This window comes from Neolamprologus brichardi, chromosome 4 (assembly GCF_056152115.1).
Source record: "Neolamprologus brichardi isolate AB-2024 chromosome 4, ASM5615211v1, whole genome shotgun sequence".
Lineage (NCBI taxonomy): Eukaryota > Metazoa > Chordata > Actinopteri > Cichliformes > Cichlidae > Neolamprologus > Neolamprologus brichardi.
In genome coordinates, this window is record NC_142107.1 from 18,642,925 (window position 1) to 18,663,093 (window position 20,169).

The following is a 20,169-nucleotide window of genomic DNA, read 5'->3' on the forward strand; positions in this document are numbered from 1 at the left end:
TTCTAATCCTGGATGTAGATTAAAAAAAAGTTCATTGAAGCACTTTAGAATATCACATTTTTCACCTAAATTACCTGAATCTTTAAGAGCTGACATCTCGTCTGTGGTTACATTGCTGTACAAAGTTTTATTATTTTCCAAAATCAGTTGGGATCGTTACGGTGTTCAGTGGTTTTTGAGGTAGAATTCTGATTAGGCCTTTTTTAATTAAAGAGGTTTAACTGTCTAAAAATCAGCCAGTGTGCCTCAGATTTAGCTTTTCTGGCCCAGGCGGCATCTCTCTCTGTGAGGAGATGGAACAGAAAAAAAATAAGGATTGTCTCAGCTTTTTTCTCTAAATTTGTGAGAGGGCACATGTTTATCTATAATTTTGATAAAAGCATCATAAAAGTATTTTTACAGGGTCTACATCAGTAAACCTAGTGTGGTAGCTAGGTAGATTCTATTCTAGTCACAACCTGTAAAACGTGGGAGAAAAAAATCAAGGAAATGCTTACAATCGTGTTTAAAATATTAACTATTTAACTATTTGTGGTCTTGATTATGAGGGCTTTGACTGTCTGACTGCAGCTACCATTCAGTGTTCAACGATATCATTTTCAAAAATACCAATACAGGACAAATTGATGAGTGATGACTTTTCTGGGCATTGAAGAATTGCGTGAGTTCTGAGACAGAGAACATCAGTACCAATTACTCAATCAAATCTTATTTTCTATAGCACATTTGATGAATCTTAGTGCAGTTCAGTGCTTCACAGATGACTAATAGGCCAATAATTAAAACTGCATAAAAAAATTAATAAAATTACAATGATTTGCAGTAATAAGCAATTATTTAAATTAATTAAAGAGCTTAAAAATCAGACATAAGTCTTAATAATAAATACATCTGGGGAAGATTAGAATATAGAATACGGTAATATAGAGATAATACTGATATATTATAAAGGTGGAAGTAAGTGCTGAAAAAACAAGGCCCTAAAACATATGAAAGCTCAAAAAATGTAATCTGGGTAAATTCAGAGTATCTTTGCTTTTGTCAGATGATCTGTTTGGTTACCTTGTCTCCATCTTTTGTTGATATTGCTTTTTGTGCAATATTTTCATTTCCTGTCTTGCTTTACCATCGTTTTTGTTCATTTTGCCTTCCTCTGCATTCTACATTGGATAACTCGCTTATGCACACCTGAGCTAAATATTAACATTTGTGTTACCATGTTTCATTACTATGTATCATACCACAACAATATGTTGAAAGTATTTTGCCAGGGTTTATATGTTATTTTGGTTACAGGCCTTCTGTAACTGTTTGCTCTAACTTTACCAGTCTAACATTTCAAGAGCTTAAATTTACATGAACAGAATTCTATTCACATTCATTGTAATAGTAAAGCGATAAAGAATATTAATGCTCACAAAGATGTTACAATGGGCCACCTCTTATTTCTTTACATTTTGCTACAGCCAGACATTCGTGTCAATTTTTAAAAGTGTTCCTGAGCAATAGATCTCCAGGTTTTGTCAAATTATTCTTTGGATATTGGCTGCTTTTTCACTCATTTTTAGTGTAGTCTTTATACTTGACCAGTTTAATAGGAATGTTTGTGTGTGTGTGTGTGTGTGTGTGTGTGTGTGTGTGTTTGTTTTTTTTGTTTTTTTGCAAAATTACGATGCAAAATTTTTAGTTGAATCTATAAAAAATGAGAAAGATAATACAATTTGACAGTTTTGCACCACCAAGGCAATTCCCCAAGAGCTATTAGCTGGAAATTTAGAACATCTCTGCATAGTGTGCAAATCGTCCTTAAGAAACTGAGGAAACTGGACAAATAAGGAATAAAAGAAGTGGCAGGCCTAAAAAACTATCTACAGCATTTCAAAAGTATCTAAATCTCATGTCCTAAAGAAACAGGAAAGAATTCAGCAAAGAACAAACACAAGACCTGAGAGATGCATGTGGCTCCTCAGTTTTCAGAAGCCTCATTAGAAATGGTGTCAATAGACGAGTGGCTGTCAAGAAGCCATTCCTAAGGAAGAGAAACAGGAAGAAAGGTTGAAATATGCCAACATACACAGGAACTGGATTGAAAATCAGGCCTTACGGTCTTATCAATCCATATTTGAACATTTTCATTCAAATTATCATCAATATGTATGAAAGAAGTCAGGAGAGAGGTAAAACAGTGATTGTCTACGATTATCTGTAAAACATGGTCTTCTTTCATGGTTTGGAGCTATAATTTAGCAGTGCTGTTAAAAGCATATCTCAACAGAAAACAAACAATGGTTTGGCTTTCCGAGAGCTTGAGAGAGAACAGAGCAAAAGACATCCAACATCCAAAGAACAGCCTTGAATGTCCTTCAAGAGGCCTGGAGAACTACTCCTGAAAAAAGAAATGATGAGAAAGAGAGTTCAGGCTGTGTTGAAGAATAAAGATGCTCATACCAAATATTGACTTTCATACTTGTTAGAATTGTACAATTTGTTTTTGCCTTGTGTGCTATGTATATTTATTTCAATTAATTTGAGTGAAACTAATCTTTAAAAAAGTAAATGCTTCATGTTGGAGTCATTAGAGCAGCAGGTGGCAGTATTCATTCATTATTAAAGCAGGCTTTTGTTTTGTTTTACTCGGGGACCAAAGACCTGTAGCATGCAGAAATTTAGGATGTTTTCAAGATCATTATCAGTTTAAGAAAACTCGTGTACATTTTAATAACTATATCTAAAGCCTTCATGGAGTTTAATTTTACTTAAACAGCATACCTCTGTTAAGGGACCTGAAGACCTGGTTTGTTAAAATAGCTGAACACGAGGGAAACAATACCTCACACATTACCCACATTGCATTTATTTGCCTAAATGCATCAGTGTTTGTAGTAAAAAGTGGGAGATTTGCATTCACCGTAATGTTGACGGTTCAGTCTGCTTTACCTGCCATTGGCAGTTTATCATTATGACTGTGCTGAATACTGCTAAATGCTAAAAGATGCTTGACAGCCTACTCAGCCAGCAAATTCATTACACCCATGGATTAATAGTGCAGATATGGCAGTGGATCATTCGACACCAAACTATAACCAATTTATAAATGCCCAGTGGGTGATCATCTTATTTCCAAGCTTTCAGTTTCTGTAAACGTGCCAAGTACAACTGATTGAGGCTGAAGGCTTTACAGTGAAATTATTACAGTCTGCATTTTATTTCAAACCCAACATAAAAACTGAACCGTATTGCCTTTTCGCTTTGAAATACTCGCATTTCGAACCTCCCTCCAGGTCAGCCTTTGTGGCAGTTGTACCTGTAATGCTAAGATCAAAAAGTGTTGGGTGGATCTAATGGTTTAAGGCATACACATACACTTTTTAGCACAATCAGCTTCTTGACCTCCTCCCGTCACAGAAATTGCACAGATCATAGGTCTCTCATGGAGATTCTGATTCTTGGGGTTTGAACTGGTCAAGATAAAATCTTAAATAGTGAAAACAATTTTACTCTTCAAGTCCCTGAAGAGATTTGATATGATACGGCCAGAGTAGGATAAATTCAAAGTAATGGTTTAACTTTTCACAATCTACAGTCAAAAATAGTTGCTTATGAACCTTATCTTAATGATAGAGTTCATAAGCAAAGAGGGCTGAAACCACAGATTAAGCAAGAAGCCAGCTCTGAAAATGATTTGTATTCCTCCTCAAGGATAATGTCACCAAACCATACAGGAAAAAAACTACTTCTGTGTATTAACAAGGTAAAACATTTATGCACCTTTATGTTTTCATCAATAAGCTGATAAGTCACCATAGCCACACAACTGTATTCATTTCATACATTTGCAGTAATAATTCACGCTGACAGCCACGTGGAGGGTTTAAGTGAGCTCTCATTGATTTTTTTTTTCTCATAGATTTGTTGTTAGTCCCACAATTTGCCCAGTTTTAATGGAAATGAAAATATGTGTGTGTTTGTAGTTCACACACACACATCCTCAGAGACTAGCCAGACTCCCTGCAGACTCGGTCTATTATTTTCCTGGCAGTGTGGTGACACAGTACTTTACTTTTTACAGTTCATTCAGTAACCTACTTAGACAATAGAGAAAGTCTCCACACTACACCAGGTGTCCAATACATCTTTGGTCCTACTTTCCTTTAATTGCAAGCCTATTCTGTGATGGACATGTTTTCGAAGCCCCTTTATTGCTGGTACATGAAGCCATTTTCCTGACTTGTCATAGTTAAAGTGAAGGAAGGCCTCTCAGATGTGAGAAACCTGAACATAGCGATGTACAGAGTGGCTCGGTGCTGTTGGGAAACAATAGACATCTGCCTTATAATATTGTGTCAAAGTGACAGATCAATAATGCCTGCATCCTACATCATTACACTGCTGTGGGATATTGATTTCTGAGTTTGTGCTGAGTGGCACTTTACAGCCACAAGGTGTCTCACCACTCCTCTTGTGGTCACAGCTCTCTGAACACTGGGCTAGGCCCTCAACTCTAGGCATTGAGCTGATGAGTGGGAATGTCCTCTTGTTTCTGTTTGGGACAAAATATAAGCAGCTACGTGTGCCACTTGCTGTATGTTTTTGTTCGCAACAAGCTTCTACAAAATTCTAAAATTATACAGCGAATAATATTCACAGTAAAGCTGGGAATGTTATGAGTGCCAGTGTCCCACTTTTGGAAAAGTCATTCTGCCCCGTGGCCAGTGTTGGGAAGGTTACTTTTAAAATGTATTCCATTACAGAATACAGAATACATGCCCCGAAAGGTATTCTGTAACGTATTCCGTTATGTTACTCAATGAGAGTAACGTATTCTGAATACTTTGGATTACTTAATATATTATCATGCTGTTTACAACTATGTGAATGTACTATTGCTGTGATTTATTACTGTTACTGAAGGTCCGCGGCTCCGAACCGTAGTAAAGGGACCTCTGACTAATACGGTGGGTTATGTGTCGGGCTCCTAGCGAAAACTAGCTTTACTTTGTTGTCTGGGTCAACTTTGCTAGCGAGAGACAGAGAGAGGCGTTGAAAGGCTGCTCCAACGGAACTTATTGTTTTTGGAGGAAAACACCAACACGGTGTACAGTCGAGTCTTAATAGCTTACTTACAACTGGGCTCGTCAGGCACTCTTCTTGGCTGCAGTGGTTATTATTATATTTACATGCTTCCAGCTCCCGTTTTTACTGGATGACAGCTCGTACTTTTCCTTTTTCTCCCTCCCTCGCTCACAGACACATAACGGGTATGGCAGTCCATTCTCCCTGCAGCACGGACTACACTGCCCATGAGGCTACATAGCTATACCTGTAGCATTCTGCCTATTAGCTTAGCACAACAACAACAAAAAGGCCTCTCTCACCCAGGAAACACGCAGAGAGAGAGAGAGCGTCACCCTGTAACCATGGCAACCGTAACGCTGCCGCCTGGAACAACAGAACGTAGCTGTCAAACAAAACCCAAACAGGCCTGACCCGCCACAATATGAAACAGGGAAGTACCACCGTGTAATCCATTTATATCAACAAAGTAACTGTATTCTAAATACCACCTTTTTAAACGGTAACTGTAACGGAATACAGTTACTCATATTTTGTATTTTAAATACGTAATGGCGGTACATGTATTCCGTTACTCCCCAACACTGCCCGTGGCTCTGGATCCTCCTTGCTGTGGAAGGATAATACAAAGCAGGTTATATCGTTTCATCAAACACTAGCTTGACCTCAACACAAGCTCATATTTTTTTCTGAGCTGTCTGTGCAGGGAAGTTACAACAATGAGCAGTAAGCAGGTCCAAAGTTCCTGCAAATCCTACTGCAGAATAGGCAGCATAAACAGACGTTTCCTGTCGCTCCTGGTGTTCCACAAACCTCTCTGTTAAACAGGCTGCAGTAAACAGCCAACACATTCCTGCTAGAAGAAATATTAAATAAACATGTTTATATAATTCAGTGCCTAAAATGAAAAGCCTACTGAGTCTATGATGGCATTTTTGTGTCACACGGTGTAGTTAATCTTGTATTAATCTTTAACTGCAGCTTTCTTTGAAGTGCTTTTTTATTCTTAAAGCTACTTTTTCCTTTAACCACAGCACCTTAATATTCTTAAGAGGATTTGCAGGAATAGCAGGCTTGGACGTTTTTCCAAGGATTGCTTTACTTGCCTTTCAGTCTTAATTGACATTTTTTGTAAATTATCCCTCTGCTTAACGCAATATAGGCTCTTTCTATAGTCTAAGACAGACAGCCAAATCCACCCAGTCATACAAGCCAATCCCCAAGCTTCATCAGCACTCCGTGTTTTCCAGACTGCCTATGTCTCGTCCCACTCACACTCTCTGTCAGAGCGCGGCGTTGACAACCACTGGCCACTGATCAGCCCACTTTGCACGGGTCGCGTCTCCATGCTAGACTGCTGAAAAAGGAGCTCTGTCCCTCACATTTTCTTTTACTTGCAAGTCAAGCATCTGACTGAAAGCAGCAAGCCCGTCCACGGCAACAAAAGCACAAGAAGTAAAAAAAAAAAAACCCTCCAAGTGATTTTCTAGGCTCATCACTGTCTGCACAATGTCTGGAGAAGACGCACCTGCTCAGCAGCAAAACGCCGTGGACCAAAAGCAGGAAACCAAACCTACCGAGGAGCCCAAAACCGAGCCACCCAAGACGGAGTCCCCACCCGCCGCCGCCGCAGAGGCAGCGGCCACCCCGGCGGCGACCACCGAGAAGGTCCCTGAAGAGGAGACCTTCACCTACCGCGCTCTGGTGCTCACCGGCTACGGGGGGTATGATAAAGTCAAGCTGCAGGTGAAGAAAGGCAAGCCGACACTCAAGGCTGGTGAGGTCCTGGTTCGGGTCAAGGCATGCGGACTGAACTTCGCCGACTTGATGGCCAGACAGGGGCTGTACGACCGGCTGCCGTCCCCGCCGGTTACCCCGGGAATGGAGTGCTCCGGGGTGGTGGAGGCTGTAGGGGAGGAAGTAACTGACAGAAAAGTAAGCACAAACTAGCTGTTGCCTTTTCTTTCTTTTACTGTGTCATATAAAAATGTTTTGGTGATATGTATTTCATTCAGTTTGGGGCTGAACTGTTACATCTGGGCATGGGCGTGTCAGGCTTTTCTCGCTTCGCTGGAAAAAAGTAGCGGTCGGGTTTCAATTTCCACTATTAAATTAATTTAACGTCATCAATCGATTGCAGGGCAATTCATACAAAATAAACTATATAATAATAATATAAATCGACTTTTTGGTTTAATATTGAGCTAATGTGGTTTCACATCCATTCATTCACTTCTGCGTAGAAAGCAGATGGCACTTGTTGTCTTATCGCGAAATGCAATAAAGCATGTCAGTGTGCTCATGTTGATTTTTCATCTCTGTTGAAGAAGCCAAAAGTGTGTTAATGAGGCAAGTTGTGCACAATGCGGCCAACAGAGGCGTCGCCCCTCTTGTCTCCCCGGTTTTCGAATTGCGCTACCAGTGCGCACTTAGATTGAGCAACTTCAAGTACAAACTAGTTGCTGAGATTGAGAAGGATTCTCTGTTCACACCAAACATTCATGTTGAAAGTCTAAATCTATATAAACACATGTAATCTGTGGGATGCCTTCCATCCTTGCTGCACCTACGCTATGCTGCGCTTTGATGTGCGCCATGGTGCGCCGTGTTGCGTCAAGTTAGCTGGAGACACCATGGACAAGACCGGAAATAAGTGTGTTCTGCCTTCAGAATTAAAGCTACTAACGCGTTCATGTGTTTATTAGCCTATCATATTTTGTTAAGAAAAAGAATGAAGCAATTAGGTGTGAGAAAACGAGCACTTTTGATGGAAAATAATTGAAAAGAGTGGCTAATGGGTATACAAAGTGGCTCTACTTGCAAAATGTTAGGCTAATTAATAGGCATTTTATTTTGGAGAATATGGAACGCTGTCACAGTAAATATTATGACTTGACACCGGTGGCGGAGACCTAAGTCACCGACGCCTTTTGTTACCGGGAGCGACGATGGCGCACACACGAATGGAAAGGGCGAGGCGCGACGCAACAGACAGCATGGTGTGAGAAACTGAATCAGTCGCACTATGTTCCAACAGATATCGAATCATATGTCCCGTGCTCAGAGATCTCTTTAACCCAGTGTTTCAACATCAAAAGTTCAAACCAGTGCGCTCTCAGACAATTAAGTAAATTAAACAGAATATTGAAGCCCCTTCCACCTTGATTGTCATCCACAAAGAACGATGCGTTGTGATGGCAGCAGGATTATTGGTGTCTGTCTTAAATTGCACGATGAGCCATATGAATCTATGTCTTGTCTCCTAGCAGCATGGCATCACCACGGTAACGCCTTTTAAAGGTTGTTAAACAAAAAAAAAAAAGAAAGAACCCAAACGTTACAAAGCAGCCAATGATGACTCACGCTGCTTGTTGTACTAGTACCAGATTTTGTCACATCGTCCAGTTAATATCTGTGGACAACACCATGTGATGCAAGTGCAGAATCAGTCCATCTGACAGGGAGTGGCACATATGTCTGTAAGGTGTGGATCCCTAGATGGATGGCTAATCTATTGCAGGATAACAGTAATAGGGTTAATTAAATGATTGGTGATGGGTGAACTTACAGCAGCCAGACATCATAGAAAGCGAAGACCCCTGTGTTTCGAGAATACTTCATTGCTCCTTTCCACATTGTCAGGGATGTTGATTTGATTTAAAGGTCACAAAGCACACATAGAAACACACAGCCTATCGATATGCTCCTACATCTCCTTGCGGCCTTTAGCTTATAGAATTAGGAGACAATCTTCCTAATGGATAGAGATCACTGCAATCTTTTGGCAGCTGACTCACATGGAATGTGCTGACCCCTGATGGCACAGAATTTTTGGGTGGCTCATCACCCACTGCTGCATTATTTGTCTGCCCTGTATCTCTCCCAGATAGACATATGCACACAAAGACATTCAACAGTGGGAGTGTCTGAGTGTTTTTCTTCCCATATGTAATACATAAAGGCAATAATATATTGCTTCTTAATTAAATAAAGTAAGATAAACAGTGGTTAAGTAGAGTGTAATCCGTTTTATTTCATATTTCCAAAACATTGATATAGCATATGCAATGCTTTAGGTTAATTTCTGAAATGCATGAGAACTGCTTTAAAATACAAAAAACTGTGTACAGTAGTGTTTTTGAGTCTTTTTAATGCTTCTACACTTTCTCCCCCCTTTGGCGAGTACAAAGACTCGTGGGATTCTAAATTTCTCACTTCAAAGCATGACTTTAAAAGTGTTGTAGTGTTTAAACAGGTGGTTTTGTATTTGGACTCTGTTGCGGGTGTGTGAATGGGTTTTTTGGTGTTTCTCTGGCCAAGGAGAGAGTTAAGGTTTATCTAGCTATGGGCCACCCTGACTAAGACACCCATAGCAATTAATGACATCTGGTCAGGATTCATCTTCAGGAAGTTTGTTAAAATGCTGAATAGGACAGTATTCACATACACATGTGGTGCAAGAAGTAGGGGAATTGCAAGAACACTGATGTCCTGTTATAAGAAACTTAAGTAAGGATATGCAGCAAGGACATGTAATTATTCATTAAAGTAATAAACTGTAAAGTTATAGTTTAGAGCTCTCAGCTCTTTATTGTAGTTTACTAAAATTCCTGAAGTATAGATAAAGGCTATTAAACATTTTTAGATTATGTTCAAAGATTAAACAACATTTGTTTTGAAACTCAAATCAGTACATGGATCAAACAGTACCGTACGCTGGCTTTTCCTCTATCTTGACCTCCTTTTATTGATTTTCTTTCTCCTCCATTGTCTATCAGTAACTTTCCTTTCAAAGAACTATAAGTTGACTGAAGTATTACAGGAGTTGAGTCACCTGAAATAACCCTAGCAGGCCAATGTGGGGAAAAGTAAAACACTGAGTCAGATCAGAAAAATCATGAATCACCTCGAAGCTCCCGTGACACTAAACATCAGCAGGTTTTTTTTAATGTTTTGTTTTTTGTTTTTTTGTTTTTTACATCAGACCAGCTTTAAAAATGTTCTCCCTCGGTGAGGATCTCGCCCATATGTTCTCAATTACCTCCCTGGCCCACATTGTCAGTCTGGTATTTCCTCCATCAATCCTCCCCTGCCTTTATCTATAGCTTTTTTTTTCCTTTCATATAATCTCTTAATTCTGTCTTTGACCGCTGGGCTATCGGCGACTTGCTCTGTCGTGCTGCCTTCACTTATCCTGGCCTTGTAACAGTTGCTGGCTTTCTAAAGAACAGCTTTCTCTATTTTCTTCTTGAGCTTGTAACCCGTGCTTTCCTTTCTCTTCTGGAAATTTCTAAAGGTGAACAGCTAGACTTCATTAATTCATCTGAGGGAAAAAAAGATGATAGATAAAATATAGAGATGCAGCAAGTGAGTGCGAAAAGCAAAAAACAGCTTGCAGACCATCACGTAGTTTGCTGGATGGGAGCTGGGTGTGGCCTTAACACCATACAAACTCCATGTTAAACCTAACGCCTACTGATGCAGCAGAAATATGTATGCTTTAATTTTATTCACAGGAGTCACAAGAGCTGTGTGGGTGTTATGTTTGGCCTTTATCTTTCGCCTGAACCTGACTTTGTTCAACCTTTCTTTTTTTTTTTTTTAAACTTGATAATTTTTTTGCCTACATCATCAAAGCTCCAAGCCACAAAGCAGCTGACTTGGAGGCTTGCATACCCCAAAATTGAATCACCATCTGATTAAGTCCATTCATATACAATGTCTTTGTTCAGGGTGCCTGCACTCTTCACCCTAACTACATCTGATGCAGCATGAAGGCAGAGAAAGGAAGTGCAAGAAGAGGCTATGCGTTTGTCACACTGTGAAGATGTTGTAACAGAAGTGTCACAAGGCTGGTTTATTTGGCCTTGAATGTTCCTACGCAGCTTCTGTGTGACTGACAGTAACTCACATGCTTTACATGGGCATGGAAGAATGGCTGCAAATGCATTTGTGAGTCATGTTTGTTTCCTGTAAACGCCTGAACTCCCCCGCGTATCGATTTGTACCACACTGCACCCCCAATTAAATCACAGAGGTTGATGAATTTGAAGATCCCAGCGGTAAGAAAAGACAAGGAGATGGAAATGTGAGAGAGCTGTCAGCAAGCCAAGGGAAGTAGCCCGTGGTAAAAAAGTGATAGTATACTCTGAAATATACCAAATGACTCAGCCTTTAGACAGAAAGATGAGGGTATGAAAAGAGAGAGAGAGAGAGAGGGAGATCTCTCTAATTGGAATGGATAGACAGCGAGGCGCATGGCTCCCTCCAGACCATTAGAGAAGCCCGGGTGGAGAGGGTTTGTTCCCAGGAGGCGAGAGCTTGTCTTATGCTCAGCCATGGGGAAGAATCTGGCAGGGAATGTGATGGGTGGAGAGAAGCCAGGGGAGAAGATGGGCCCCATTGTCCTGTCTCACTGATGAGGAAGAGGTGATACGGGACACTCCTCACAAGGGAAAGAAGAAAAAGGATGGTTAAGACAGAAAGCGACAACAGAGGATGAAGAATTGGTGATGAAAGAGGGGATGTCAAAGAAGTCACAGACAGGATGAGACGCGGGACTGGAGAAGGGGAAGGAAGACATGCTATAGTTATAAGAGGAAAAGGAGTCAGGAAGTGAAAGAGAAAGAAGGGAAGAGAAAAAGTGGGGAGAGTGGAAACGAGGTGGGAGGGTGAGCTATGTCAGGAGCTGTGGATAGGGGGGAGGAAGAAAACAGGAAAAGATTTATAATGCTACAGTTGTTGCTGTTTCTTGTGTCCCTCGACTGAGTTCTCCTGATTGGTTAGTTAGCCCGCTGGGGGAGGGGGGTAATATCATGGCTAATTCTTGTGGAAAGAGACTTTTGCGAATTGGAGGATCCTGCTTTGATAAGGATAGTCTGAGAGCAGTAAAAGGACAAGATGGTGATTGGGATATGAAACACACATTGCACCTGGGACCAAAGTTGTTCTAAACCAGTACACTGGCAAAATTATTAAATGCTTCTCACATGTTTTCTCATATTAAGAGCCAAGAGGGCACTTATGATGTAGTGATTGTTTGGTTTTTTCCCCTTCTTGAGTGTTATTTCCTGATCGCATGTAATACTTTTTCTTTCTCATGTTTTAATACGATGCATGTTGGTTTTTAAAGCGAACAAAATCTTCGTGCAAGCAGTTAACCACTTCAAATCTTTTCTTCTTTTTCTGTAACTGCATCACTGTTTTTCTTCCTTTATAAACTTGCCGCAGCTCTGGTTACTATTCTTACTCTGCTCTAGTTTATCGCTTTCCTTCTTTGCATCCACACTTTAAAAGCGAAGTGTTTGAGTTTGGTGACCGAGGTGGCCGCATGTTTGTGCGTGTTGCTATAAAATAAAAATAAACCTAAGTCTAACTATTTCTGTTCCGTGGATTGCATCATTCACACTGCACTAAGGACTATGAGATAAAGATAGCAGGAGATAAACAGACCAGCGCCTCCAGCAGTGAAACGGGTTCATCTCAAGAACTCAGTCGGTTAAAGTATTGCAGAATTTAGACCTTATTTAAGAAAATTGCTTAAAAATCTGTTATACATTCATTACTGTAATGTGTCATTCTGCAGTTGATACAATATTGACCCAGAGACGGAAAGGAGAGGTTTTTCCCTGGCTTACATCATTGTAAGGTGGTCCACGGGATTCTGATATGTTTTAGTGGGAAACAGATATCTTACTGATTTTCCAGTGCTTTAGGACTTTGGTGTCAATCTTTTTTGTCAGGTGGGATGAACTCAAAAATCCCCTCATCGACACCACTCATCAATAATGCAAATGTGTTCAATTAAATGAATTTTAAATGGGATCTTATTTTAATTCTGCATGTTCCAGTCATTTGTAGAGCTGTATGTTGCACTGGAAAACTTGTAACCATTTCAGTGATTTATCCATTCATTTTAGCCTACATTCCATTCATCTGTACCTTTAGTTTGCTGTTTAAAGTATTGTCCATGATGCTAATTCACTCACTTGTTTTCTCTGCATCCATAATCCCTAATTATTTTTAATGCAGAATCGTTAAGAAAATAAATTGTTCACGTGTTAACTTAATATGTGCATGTAATGTAATCAGACCATCTATAATCACTATTCATTTACCCCCTAACAAGCTCTGGCCCCCAGGTTACAAGAACTGAATTTACAATTTCTTTCCACCCATGTCTTGCTGTGCTCTTTGTTTCAGGTTGGTGATAAGGTTATGGTGCTGAACCGCTTTGGGCTGTGGCAGGAGGTAGCAGTGGCGCCAGCAAACCACACCTTCCTAATCCCAGAGGGGATGAGTTTTGAGGAGGCAGCAGCCCTGCCTGTCAACTACATCACCGCCTACATGATGCTGTTTGACTTTGGCAACCTGCGACCCAACCAGAGCGTGCTCGTCCATGCGGCTGCAGGTAAAAACTAAGCAGAAACCAGTTTTCAAAAATATAGAGACATTTTTATGCGCATGTGGAACACACAGACTCCTTGTTTTCTGCCAGGCATAGGATGAAGATACATTAATAAAAGGGATTGTTACTTCAACCACTGTGCTTGCAGCGTTGAATAATTGCCTGCATTCCAAAAAGGTCATATGTAAATAAATGTAATCCTACAGCTATTTGTCAGTTTCATCTTAGTTTGCACCATCTCTGTGATTGTGTACTGAACTGTGTTTATATCAACCTCTTTAATAGAGTTAAAGAGACCATTTTACAGTTCATCAGAAGAGCACAAATCAAAGATACAAAGCTGGTATTACAGACTAAAGAAAACACCCTTTGGCATTTTCACTTCTTGACTTTCTCCTTCTCTGCGTACCCTGTTTATGCATTTTTCTTTATGAATTATAGCCAATGGAAAAGGTCCCAGACTTCATCTGTATGAGATATGGCTCAGTGTTTTACTCTCTCTAGGACTCCACTAATGCAAGAGCACCTGCCACCTGGAGTGTAAACGGTCAACGTTCAGAGCGAGTGTGTGGGAGGGAGAGAGATGGGGACTGAGGGAGTAAAAGCACCTGTTTCGGGGTGTGATCCACAAAGCTTGAGAGCATTTAATTCTGCTCTGTTTACACAATCAGGCCAGCTGGAGAGAACTGAAGAACACTAGCCAAAATAAGACGCTCTCTCATTCTCCCTTCCCTTTTTCTGCTGTCTACCACTGCACATTTCTCCCTTTTTGTCTTATTCCCACTTTAATTGTGTAGAGGGAGCAAGAAAGGGATCCCTCAGCTTTGGGAGCAGTTTGTGGGTGAGGGTTGCTAAGAAACCTGACTGCCAGGTGAATGCATCCCTTGACATTAACACTGAAAAAAGAATGAATTTGTAAGCTAAGCTGCGATATGCCCCGAGCTGAATGACAGCTAACATGCTCATAGTTGTGGAACTGGTGGTCTACAGAGGAATCCCAAATGTTTGCATTAATCATATCATCTAGTTGATGGAATTCATCCCTGTGAATACAAAAACTGTATAGCCCAAGGGTTCCTGTGCAGAGTGTGTTGTCGATGAGAGGAATGCTGTGTGGTGTGGTGTAAGACACATTTCCCTGCTGGTTTGGTTGATACGGCATCTCTGGTTTCTCAGGGCAGGCTGCCAATCTTGGCTCGCCAGCTGTCCGGACATCAGGATTGTAAAAGCACATTGCTGAGGCTATGACAAAAACATTTGCTGAACAGTCTTGCCAGCGCTCTGTCATTCCTTGCATGTGTAAATAATCATTGCAAATAGTGTACGTCCTGCTGCACCGCTCTAAAAGCTAGCAGTGTGTATATTAGTAGTGCCTTTTCTGAATAAGGTGTTAGAGCGTGAGAGCTGCGTGCATCCTTCTCTTAACATCATCATCGGCTGCGTGGCTCAAAGTGTGTGTGTGTGTGTGGGTCCCACCCTGAGTCTGTCAAAATTGTTCCTGATGTTCTCTGATTAGTGTGATCAAAGGTGTCTGCTGTGACAGGGTCAAAGAGAGATGGGGGTGGGGTAAGACTGTGAGTGTCTACAGACTTATCTGCGCTGTTCTTTCAAGTCTGTTTTCCAATAACATGAAGGAGATTGAAGCCAGGGGTGCTTATGTTCCTTACAAAATGTATTCCACCATTCCAGTGCAACTGGTTATTTCAAATTAAGACCTAACAGGCTTGTCTTTCAACCGTCAATGGAAACCGGAGTAACCAAGAGAACTTTCGCAGACACAGGGAGAACACACAAACACCATAAGCCAGCAGGCTTATGGATTCAAACACAGGACCTTCTTGCTGTGAGGTAACCGTGCAAACCACTGCACCACTGTGCTCTTCCACTCAGACAGTAATGAAACTGAACAATTTGCTGTATGTAAGTGTGCGGAAGCTGAAATTTCTGCTTTATGCTTTAAGCTTTATGAATATGCACTATTTTTATAAATATATAAAAAATAAAAAGTGGTATGAAAAGTAAAATTTTAAAAAATGAAACCAACCAAAAAATACTTCATAAACCAGTGCCAGTCCATATTAGTCTAAAGCCTTTTACTAAATGAAAGTTTAACTTGCACATAAAGACTTGTTGCTTTTATGTCATTCGTGTTATTGTAAATGAAATTTCTATAATTTCTGACAGAAAAAGAAAGTGATTTGATGATCATGGGAAACTTTCAGTACTTTCTGACATGTTTATAGACAAAACAATTACCACTTAAGTTGTTTATTATCTAAAAATAAACTGCTAACACAGGCATTGCTTCTAGCTTTATAGTAAAGTGATCTAAGGCGATGGTTCCCCTTTTTGGCTAACACTGAAGCAATGTTTACCTGTGACCCCTTTTTGCAGTCCATGATTAAGCACATCACATGATTGAGTTCTGAGCACATCACAACTCAAATATCCCTGGTTTCATTTTGACATGGAGGGGGCAGGGGTTATGACTCTTAGTTGGACTTTCCATATTGTTCATACTCAGCAAGGCACTCTTATTATTTGTAGTAACTTTGAGAAGATTTCTCTTTTTTAACATCATTTGTTAGTGCTGGTGTTTGTTATCATTTGTTTCCACAGGTAAAATTAATCGATATGCAATTCCAAGTTACATGCATCTTTTATCCTATGAAGTTATGACACAATAGTGAGTTACAGCTAAACCTTTCTCACAGCTCCACCCATTTGACTAGCATAAATAGGCAAAGGGATTTACATTAGACTCATTAGACTGTCTCAAAATTTTGCAATTGCTGGGCGCATGTGGAAGTGCACCCAAACAAACAACAGAGATCTTGTGTGTAAGACATGTCTGCATAACACCACGTTCTTGCAACATTTGTTTATGTTGAGCAAAGATAATATAGTGAGCTTTAAGATGAGATTAACTGGGCCACATAACCCAGGAGTAGCACAGGCAGTGATTGGTTTTTCAACCTCAGTGACAAAGTGCAGTTGTAACTACGATATAAACTGGTTATTTTTTCTTTTTATTGAAGGCCAAGATCGACAGCTTTTTACCACATAGACTCTCTGTTTGAGTATTTTTCTTCATTCCTGACCTTCATGTCTTTCTAGTAAATCCTTGAGGGTTCATCCTCTGACTGACTGTTTTTCTTTTTTTTTCTTATAAGAATCTAATCCGCTAATTAATCGCTTTGGAAAATGATTAATTAAATTATATTTAAAGCGTCTCTGAAGGTCCTACAACTTTTAGTTTAACAATAATTCCTAATAATGAACATTTAATCATATAATTTTTGACAGATTTGGGAGTTTTTCTTATATAAAGGTTACTAACATTGATGTATATCCATCCATCCATCCATTCGCTTCCGCTTATCCTTTTCAGGGTCGCGGGGGGCGCTGGAGCCTATCCCAGCTGTCATAGGGCGAGAGGCGGGGTACACCCTGGACAGGTCGCCAGTCTGTCGCAGGGCTAACACACAGGGACAGACAACCATTTGCACTCACATTCATTCGCACATTCACACCTAGTGGCAATTTGGATTATCCAATTAACCTATCCCCACAAGCTGCATGTCTTTGGACAGTGGGAGGAAGCCGGAGTACCCGCAGGGAACCCACGCAAACACGGGGAGAACATGCAAACTCCACACAGAAAGACCCCGGCCTGATGTTGGAATTGAACTCAGGACCTTCTTGCTGTGCGGCAACAGTGCTAACCACCGTGCCACCGTGCTGCCGTTTGATGTATATCATAGTTTGGATAAGAAGAATAAAATGCAAAAAAAAAAAAAAAAAAAATCTTTAAGTCAGGGGACAAGTAGCAGAATCCTGGAAGACCAACAGAAGAGGGATTCCCTCTTCTAGAATGGATTTACAATATAGAGAAAATTATGTCATTTAAAAAAAGTATTGGTCCCTTTCAAGAAATAATCTGGCTTTTAAATGGTTAACTTGTAATTGTTGCACTTTATTTTAAGACCTGATGAATGAGCTGAAGAAATACTGGTAGGTAACTTTGTATACTTTTGGATGGAGGAATTTTTTATGCTATTCTAACTCACTATATGTTTATTATAATGACATGAGGGTCATTCTAATTGTTAAACTGTGCATGTGAAATTTCACAGAATTCATCCATTCTCAGCTTCTTATCCTTTTCGGGGTGGCGGGGGGGCTGGAGCCTATCCCAGCTATCTTGGACGAGAGGCAGGGCACACCCTGGACAGGTCGCTAGTCTGTCGCAGGGCTAACACACAGATTAGAGTTTCCAATTAACTTATCCCCACTAATTGCATGTCTTTGGACTGTGGGAGAAAGCCGGAGTAACCAGAGAGAGCCCACGTAAACATGGGGAGAACATGCAAACTCCACACAGAAAGACCCCGGCCTGATGGTGGAGCTGAACTCAGGACCTTCTTGCTGTGAGGCAACAGTGCTAACCACCGTGCCACCATGCTGCCAAATTTCAAGATTTAAAGATCGTATGAAACTGAAGTAAAGGTTAATGTCAGAAATAAAAACATAACCCTTCGCAGCTGGTTGCTTTCAGTGGCTTCTAAAAAAATTTTGCCAGGTCTCACTTCAAAAGCTGGAAGAAAGTTCATACAAAACATGCCAAAATTTTTTATCATTCTGTAGAAATAAAAAAGGATTCAACAAGTATTTCAGTGTAATGAAGGCCAGCACTTATTTCTTTATATTTTGGCCTCTATTTTCCCTATAAAAATAATTTATTCACTAGTTTTACTCCAAATTTCTCCCAGGTCATTTTCAACCTCATTTTGTGAAAAGTTGCATTAATGGTGGTGATAAATTTTAATGCTCTTGCTGATGGAAAGCAGTGACAGATGTTCATGGGAATAACCTGCTGAACTCTGTTGTGAGCGTCATCAGGGATGGATGCTTTTGTGTCTCCATGTTTTCTGGTAATGTCACATCAGCATGAAGAGCAACATTTCCTCAAATGTATGGTGACCTTAACCCATCAGGATCAGGTGACCAGATAGGAATGCCTGCCTGGTGTTTAGACTCTGTCTGTCAGTCAGGCCTTTATGTGCATGTAAGTAAACTCTGGTGAATAGTCCTCAGCTGCTTCTCTCGTGGGTCCGCTCCTGTCCTTTCTCTCCAAACAATGGCTTTTTGTATTTCCTCCCATCGTGCCTCTCTACTCCACTGCGTTTCACATCTGCATCCTCCGTTGTCCTCCTCCCCCTCCGGCACTCCGTAACCTCTGCTCCCTCTGCTTGACCTCTCCATATCCGTGCTCTAGTCCTCGTCATCGGGGAACGTACGCACGTTTCCCCGTTTGTTTTCCCCAGAGGGCTTGGGTGGGGACGAAGTTTAGCGGCCTTAGGATGCATCTCGTGGGTTTTTCACTGTACCCAGCCAACTGCCTTTCCTCTGACCTCTCCCTGAACTGGCCCTAATGTTTATGAACCCTGGCCAGTCGTCGCCCCCCACCACACCCACACTACACATTCCTGCATACATATGGGGCTCCACTGCTTCCAAACATGACGTCTACCTCTGTTTTATTTATGACTGACTGCGGTCCAGCATTAGGTGTGACGCATTGTGTTGGAGATGTAGAATGCATAATAAGAATTAGGTGGTGCTGTAGGGGAGGATTTTGCTTCTGTGCTTCAGCCATGTCCCCCATGAATGCCTGGATTTCCAGCTCAATCTTTCACTGCTTAAAAAAAAAAATACTCTGCACACTAATAGCACTGTAAGGTGCTTTGGTCTCCATCATATGTTATCAATTATCTCGGTTCATAAAGTTTGAGGTTCGTGTGTTGGATTTTATTTTTCTCAGCGACCAATTATGGTGGCTGCTGCAGCTGCATCTTCCTGGAGTGTATAGGATAGCCTTACGCCAGGGTTACACTGAGGATTAGCTGGCAAGAGTTGAAGTGAGATGCTTCCAGCTGCTGTGTGTTGGTGAAATACAGTCTTGACTGTGATGGGAGACAGCAATCACAGCTGAGGAGTTAAATCCTTGTTAATGGTAATCTGTAGAGCTGATGGTCCTGGAAGTAATTTCTACTCATGTAAATTTCAGCTTGAAAGCATTCTTTTAATCTCCATTGCTCCGTGTGAATTGTGAAAGCAATAATGAAACAACTGAAAGTTTCTTAGACCATTTTTTTTTAACCTTTGAATCCCTCATGCCTCTGCAAACAACTAATGTGAAGGTATGTTATTTTTAATTGCTTTCATACTTGTCCTGCTTTAGAAGCAGCTGTCGGACAGTTCTCTACATAGCACATTGAAAGGACTTGGGGAACTTGGGTATCTGAAATAATTACAACTTTTCCTTTTTTGTCGGGGGGTGGGGTTCTATATGCACCTCAGTATTGCAAGTGTACTGCCACTGATCTCTGAATGCTTAGTGAGTGAAACAGGTGGCTGGATCTCTCAGGTTTGGTAAATGAGAACCATATCCTGGTATAGATCTTCATGACTGCTGTCAAACCTTCAGGCAATGCCTAAGGCATATGTGTAAGCCACCAGTGCGCAGTTGACTGCAGATGGGACTGGCAAAATGTGTGTTGTTGTTTTTTTGTTGTTTTGGGGTTTTTTGGGGGGGGGGATGTTGTATGATTCCAAGAAAGATTCTTATTTCAGTGTAATTTTTTTCCTCCCAGGACTCCCTCACAGATTACTGTTCTCATTAATTA

General features: G+C 40.8%; 1 protein-coding gene across 1 annotated transcript in view; it reads left to right on the forward strand.

The window, feature by feature from the left end:
- Window positions 1-6,349: 6,349 nt before the first annotated feature.
- vat1 (vesicle amine transport 1) overlaps window positions 6,350-20,169 on the forward strand; it is a 31,515-nt gene continuing 17,695 nt past the window's right edge. The window contains exons 1-2 of the mRNA XM_006798285.3: window positions 6,350-7,008; window positions 13,276-13,483. Of these exons, the coding sequence (XP_006798348.2) occupies window positions 6,583-7,008; window positions 13,276-13,483 (634 nt within the window). The 5' untranslated portion in view covers window positions 6,350-6,582. The remainder of the gene's footprint in view (window positions 7,009-13,275; window positions 13,484-20,169) is intronic.